The 7132-nt window shown below is 47.7% G+C and overlaps 1 protein-coding gene across 4 annotated transcripts in view; it reads right to left on the bottom strand.

Moving 5' to 3' along the window:
• The window catches only part of INTS14 (integrator complex subunit 14), a 28712-nt gene extending 25136 nt beyond the window's left edge, over nt 1-3576 (bottom strand). Inside the window, exons 1-3 of one of the 4 annotated variants that reach the window (XM_081047305.1) lie at nt 3345-3576; nt 2832-3024; nt 204-487 (exon numbers count right to left, since the gene is read on the bottom strand). In XM_081047305.1, coding sequence (XP_080903431.1) covers nt 204-425 — 222 coding nt within the window. In that variant the 5' untranslated portion in view covers nt 426-487; nt 2832-3024; nt 3345-3576. Of the gene's footprint in view, nt 1-203; nt 488-2831; nt 3160-3344 lie in introns of those variants that run through there. The other 3 variants (XM_081047303.1, XM_081047306.1, XM_081047304.1) reach the window with 3 other exon arrangements.
• Between the last annotated feature and the right edge of the window lie 3556 nt (nt 3577-7132).

Consider the following 7132-nt stretch of genomic DNA (forward strand, 5'->3'; position numbering starts at 1 on the left):
AAGGCAACAACTTACAGTTGTAACTCATAGCTCTAACAAAGGCATAGAAAGTACTGGATGTGAATCTTTGTTTTATAGGTATACTTAGATACCACACCTACACACTCATCACTAAATAATTCCAAGTTCTGAACATTAAGTGAAATAGAAACACTCTCTGTAAATTTGGGCCCTACACATCCAAAAACTCGATCATTTTGTACCTGTAAGGTGTTGTAATCTCTTGTGAAGGGCACCATCAGCTCCCAGAGTGACGAAAAAACCACCAGAGCTGTAAACTCTAGCTTATAGTTTGTGGCCATGTGCTCAAACAGCATTGTGAGACCGTGGGCTGCAAGGTGCTTGCGCTGATATTCCTCAGACCCCTCGATGGACACAGGTCGGGTCATGGAAAGGGATACGTCCATTACCACCACTGTTGGCATGATGAAAGTGATCCCTGTGTTCCCAATCAGAAGGCAAACAGACAGCTATAGACAGAGAAGTGCTGCAGAAAATAAATATGGTTAAATACCATGGAGAGTAAGAAGTATTTTTTTCACTGCAAGTTTTTTAACCAAATTCTTCAAAAATGAGTGAAGGCAAACCCCATTTAAGTTGAGGGGAGGGCAAATCTACAGGGAATTCAGTGGGAGGGAAGCAAGCAGTTTAGTTCCCTGTAAAAACTACTCCCAGCATCACCCATTAAATGGCCATAAATCAAGGACCACCTTAAGTATTTCTATTAAAAAAAAACCCCAACAATATTAAATTCAGGTAGTCCTTGACTTTCATAATTCTAAATTTTATACAACTTAATATAAAAAAACTCCTACATCACCTCTCCAACACTTAATTTACTAAAGAACATTTCTAGTTGTCATATAGTAGTGCTTTTTGACATTCAACCAGTCTTTTTGGGTACCATCATTATCTTAATTGATACAACAGTATTTGTGCAAGTGTTTAATTGCCTTGTTGTTTTATATATATATAAATAAAATTAGGGAAGACTGAATGAACATAAACAGGTTAGAAACTTGATGCTCACTAATTTCTTTTTTGGAACTGTCATGCAGGGTCTCTGGTCCTGTTCCTGCTCTTGGCGGGTGGACACAGAACACAGAGAGGCCAAAAAGGAACACCCATGGAGCCATAGATAGAGGAGTCATACCACAATATTCTCGCTGGTGGCTGGGTTGGAGACACAGAAAGCAGGAGCCACATGATTGGCAATCTGCGGTCAGCTTCTCTGCCAGCCAACCCACCAACTAGCCATGGCAGTTATATTAGTGGCTAATGGCTAACTGGTAACAGCTGATGGCCATCTCATAACCAAACCAGCACCTTTCCACGTGAGGCCGAGAGCCTGGAAACTGCTCTCTGGGACTCTGTCCCCACAGAATTTCAAAACACTTAGCAGTGGTCAGACTGTTTGTTATAGTAGTTTCCAACTGCAAATGTGTGATATTCTAAAATTCCATTTGTAAATAGGCTGTTGGGAACTCAGGACATATTGGCTCACGGAACAAGTTGCCAATAGGGCCAGGGACTCAAATCAGGGAGGAAAAGCCTTTTCACCACATAATGGCCTGAGATACATTTCAAATACAGTCATGCCTTGTGTATCCAATATCAGTCAAGATTAAACAGGAGATATAAGCTCCTCTCTCAGACTCCTTAGAATTCCACAATGTTTAACCATTTTGATAGAGAAAAATTAAAATGTGTATCCCTCCTCCCTACCTCATTAAACATCGTGTGCTAAACATAATTCATTCTCTTATGATGACTTGGCATCACTCCTCTAAACACCAATACTGCCCAGCACACTGCTACCCTGAAGTTTTACTTCATACCAGCCTTCTCCCACGTGTGTGCTGTGAACAGTTCTGGAGGGATCATCCAAGAAAAATGAGTTCAGGTCTCACTGAAGACACTGGAAGTTCTACAGCAAAGAATCCCGTTTCATTTGCTACCTGTGTTTCCCACCTAACCCTTCTCTACATGACGACTGTTAAGGTCCCATAGAACAAGAATGTTATGGAACATACACAACAGCCATGCCTTGGATTCAAAGGACCCAGGCTGTTGTGCTCCGTTCTGGTGCCTCCTCTTTATAATTCATTTTTAGGTCATCAGCTTGCACTCTGCTTTTCTCGGTAATCCTATGTAATCATCCTCCCTCGTTCTAATTTGCTGCTGCTTAGCTAAGCTGAGCTGGAAAGCCAGGTAATCAAGCTTGTTAAACTAGGTCCAAAGTCCAAGTTAACAGGCTCTGAGAGCCCGTGGGTTTCTTCCAATGGCAAATGCATGCGCTGAGGTTTGTCAGCTTGGTACTCTTTTTACCTGCTCAGTCTTTTTTTATTTCCTTTCTAGGTCTCAGCTGTGCTGTTCAAGTGAGGTCCTGTACGATACTGATTCGACTACATGAGATCGTGCGTCGCTAAGGGCAGGGGCCGGGTCAGATTCTGCCCACCGACGTCTCCTCAGCGCCGGTCCCAGTCACGGGCACGTTGTAAGTGCCTGACGAATGTCTGACAATGACTAATGAACCACCCCTCAACACCAGACAGACCATTAATTCTTTGGCGACATACACGATGAATTTTAACTCTGGGCACCAGAAACACATTTCCTCCGCCCGTTCCAGCGGAGATACCAGGGACTCCGCGCTCCTGCCCACGTGTGGAGTTTATTCCGCTCTGCGGGCAGTCCCACTCGGGCACAGAGAGGCCTTCGTGTTACTCGAAACTGGGGCTCATCAGGAGTGTACTGCCCTTACCTGGACACAGGACAGAATTTAGACCGGGTTTAAGCACGCACTTCTGACCCTTGGAATCTGCGCTTACCACGAGAATGGCTGGGCACCGCTGGCAGTCTTGCTTCCTCTGCAGACACCTCTAGAGCTGGCTCTTTCTCCGCACGGACGCATCTGGGTCCGCCAGCAAACACGGAGCTCCCAGACACAACTTCATCTCTGAACCGCCGCCCTGGCGAGACAGAATTCCTCCACTTGGATCGCAACTGGGGGTGTATTTTTACCTTAAAATCAATGAGAGAATGAGAGAGAATGAGAGACAGAGAGAGAGAGAGAGAGAGATCTGGGAGTCTCTCAGGGGAGGAGGGCGCGCTGAGCCCGAGCAGAGGGCGCAACCGTGGCGTTGACGCGGAGCGGGCGACCCCAGAGCGTGAGGCCGGAACCAGCGCCCGGGCACGGCTGCCGCACAGACCGCGCGGGACGGCCGCTGGGATGACGGAAAGGCCGGGCGCCGGCCTCGCGTCGTTGCCCACCCCTGACCCCAACTCCTGCACGTCCCACAAGCGACGAGACACAGCCTGGGACCCCCGACGCCCCCACTCACCCCGAGCCCATCGCCGGCACAGTCCGTCCACATAAAGTTTCCGCCCGCGCGCCACGGCCGGAACTATTGGTCCGCGCGACAAAGGAAACCCGGCGCCGGGACCGCGCGCGGGGCTGGGGCGGGGCTTGGACTTGGTGGGGCTGAGTCCTGGTCCCGCGGGGACCCTGGCGGGTGCGTCCTTTCGCGGCGCCTCTCTCCACTGTAGTTTATCTGGGATGACCCCCGTCCCCACAAATCTCAGATCTCGCGGAGCCGAGGCTGTGTCCTCCCTTCCCCTTCCTCCTCCTCCTCCAGTCTCGGGCTCTTCCCCATTCACCTCTAGCCTCTTGCCCACCTCCCCCTCATTCCTGCGACTGAGACCCCTTCTCGCTTTTGTCTCCTACGGACCTGGGCCCGTGGGTACCACCAGCCTAACCCTCCTTAATATTTGCCCCTCTCCCCCGTCCCTCTCCAGACCCCTCACTCATGTCCCCGGAACCAGTGGACGGTATCCTCCTGATACTCTTTGAAAACTGTAATTCCTGCCCGAGGACTGCTCCTGCTCAGCACGCTGTGTGTTTTTCTTAGCTGACTTGAGCCAAATTACACGCGAAGACGTTTCCCCGTGGTCTCCTGAGCACGCTGCTCACTTTATCCCCCCGCCCCCTTCTTTGAAGGAAGCAGAGCGAATGTTTAGTTGTTTCTCCCTTGGCCGAAGCGCGTTGCTAAGCGCTGTGCACGCAGGCTTTCCTGTGAGGCATCGCGGGCCTTCGCCGGCCTCACCTCTGGCCACCTGGTGTCCCCCAGCAGCCTGTGCATCCGCGAGGTGCTTGTGCGGGGCAAGAAGGGACTTGCTTCCTCACCGTGTAGGTAGCCAGGAAACACCAGCTAAAAGAGGGAGGCCCGATTGGATGCCAGCCAGCAGGCCCTGGGGGGTTGTGCTTCAAAGAACCGTGTTGCACCACAGAGGTTCCAAGTGGGAATGGAAAGGCCTCCTGAAGGCCTTAGGCCTTTGCCTCTTTTTCTTTTAGTTGGTGGGATGGGATGAGATAGAGGGTAGGTCAAGGGAGGAGAATACTTTGAACTGAACAACCAAGTCTGACTTTTCACAGCTTGTTCTGTGGGAGAGTGTGGGGGTTCCAATTGTTGGTAGTTCTTTCTTGTCTCCTCTTTGTATCAGAGGTGTCAGAGGAAGACAAGTCGGTCCCTGGGGAATGTCCCTGCCAGCATCAGGGCCCTGAGGACTGCAGACGGTCCTATTGGCTGCAGAACTTCTCTCCCCACCTTGGCTGGTCTCACCATCTCAAGAACCTTGTGATGCTTGAGCAGGCACTGGGATCTAGGTAAGGAAGGCTGCATACTGATTTCTTGGTTGTAGTTTCTAATTCTTTTCCTAACAGGAGGGATGTGGCCAAGAATGTATGGACAAGGGAGTTGACGAACTCCCCCTAACGTGATCATGTCTCAGCCATAGGGCCACTGTTCTCCTGGTCGTTCCAGCTCAGTTCCATGGACTGATTCGTTACCTTACCTAGTCCTAAAGCTTAAGTTTACCAGTTTGCTGATGGGTGACCAGAGCTTGGTGACTTCGTTCTTCTGAATACAGGCTTTTAGGAGACTAGGGAAGTAAAAGTGCTATTTATTAAAATTGGCAATAAAAGGTAGAACTACCAAGGGGACCACATGACTTAGGACAACTTGTGAATGCTTTTATTTTTGTTTTTTAATTCTTAGTAGAATCCCATTAAAATTTAGAAGGTTGTTTAATGAATATAAAATCAGAGAACGTCAGCACAAAGAGTTGGAAGGTCTTAAAGGAGATGTCTTTCAAGCCATAGCTAGCTAATGAATTTCTTTTTCTCACTTAAGGACCCTCAACATTTGCATGTTTCCACACACCTATTAAAGCAAATCAATTAAACAACTTCTTTGCATAATCTATTATCCCCTTTATTTTTTCCTGCTTTTAAAACATGAACTGCTGTCACAGAGGCTTTGAAAGACAGAATGGTTTGGTCTCCAGTCTGGCAGAGAAAAGGTTAGTGACAGAAATACCAAGCCCCTCCCAGGGGCCAGGTGCTGGGGCTCAAGGGAAGTTCATATATTCAGTTTTCCGAGGGCATGTGTTGAATATGTAGAGTTCCAGGCCATGCCAATTGAATTGTAATTTCATGGGTTGGTGGCTGGAATTTTCATTAAGTCCCAGCATGATTTTTCATCTCCAGAGATGGAGGGTAAGGAGTAAGTGAGGAAAAGGGGACGAGAGAGGGTAGGGGAGAGTGGTGTATCCACATCAATTCCTTTTCTGTCTTTCTCTCCCTTTCACTGTCCTGTCCTTGTCCACTCAAAAAATCATACTTCCAGGCTCCAGGCTATCCGCCTTCCCCCATCCACAAGCCGCATTCCACTATTTTCACTGAAGTGGAAGTCCAAAAAAATCGTAGATATGACCCTTCTCTCGCCTTAAAAAAAAATACTAGTGGAAAATTTCAAACATATACAAAGATGAGGGAAATAGCATAATAAATCCCCGTGTGCTCTTCACCCAGCTTCTACTGTCAACCTAATTTTCATTCTTGTTTCATTTATACCCCTACCCACTTCCCCCCAACGCAGTATTTTGATGCATATCCCAGATTGGATAACACTTTGTCTATAGCTATTTCAGTATGTGCCTCTAAAAGAGAAGGACTTAATACACTTTTATTTTTTAGAGCAGTTTTAGGTTCATAGAACTGAGCAGATATTCCTTCATTTAACATTTTGATTCTCACATCCACCCTCCAGATAGGTAGGGCTGGTATTGTTATCTCCATATTTACATTTAGATTACTTTAGAATCACACAGTAGCAAATGGAACCTGGTGCTGAGGTCTTCTGATCTCTTAAGCCTCAGGCACCTTCTCTGGGTTCCCACAGAGTGGGAATTCAGAATCTTTTCTCCCCATTAGCAGTGGAAACCCCGGACTACCTTTCATTTCCAGAGCTTAGAAGCAAGTTTGAGAAGTTCCCCAAGTTTCCCCGCTTGACTATAGGGTTGCACGAAGAGCCCATTTGCGTCCCTGGGGGAAGCCCCAACCTCTCAGGCTCTGGCAGAGGCACTGGGCCCCAGAACTTGTACAATACCCCATAAGCTTCTTAGAGGCGGGTATTAGTAAGGATTGGATATTCTTCTCCTGAGATGCCCTTCACACCCGACCCTGCCTTGAATTAGGATCCCATAGGAGAGCGGGGGGCAGGAGAACGGGGTGTTCCAGCTTCAGACCCAATCTTTGAGACCGTGGATTCTGACAAGTTTCCAGAACGGAGAAGACACCCAGATGTCCATATCTGAAGGTAAATGATGTGATTAGGTAGGAGGGATCAGCTGGGGTGCCAGCTCAGCTCTGTTACATAACACAGGCAGGAGAGACCCTCTGAAGTTTCTTTAGGAGAGTCAAAGTGTTGAGTTTATGGCAAGAGACGGGGGAACAAGGAGATGGTGGAAAGACAATTATAGGAATCAAGGACAAAGATGGACATTCACTTTCTCCGTAGTTGTCTTTTGGCTTGTCCCTCTTTTGCTGTTTAAGACAATTGCATTTGTATCTCTAATTAGTGTGTCATGCTGGAAAGATTGAGCATTAGAAAGCTCATCTGCATGCTACTCACTACCTTTGTGACACTGAGCAAGTCACATCTCTCTGGACCTGTTTCTTCATGTCTCAGATGGGGAGTTGAACTAAACTGTGTCAGTAACTCCTTCTACCTTTAACAACCTAAGTGAGATGGCTTACTCATCTCACTTCTAATAGATGACTTCACATGCA

The sequence above is a fragment of the Rhinolophus hipposideros genome, assembly GCF_964194185.1.
Source record: "Rhinolophus hipposideros genome assembly, chromosome: 5".
NCBI classification, from domain to species: Eukaryota; Metazoa; Chordata; class Mammalia; order Chiroptera; family Rhinolophidae; genus Rhinolophus; species Rhinolophus hipposideros.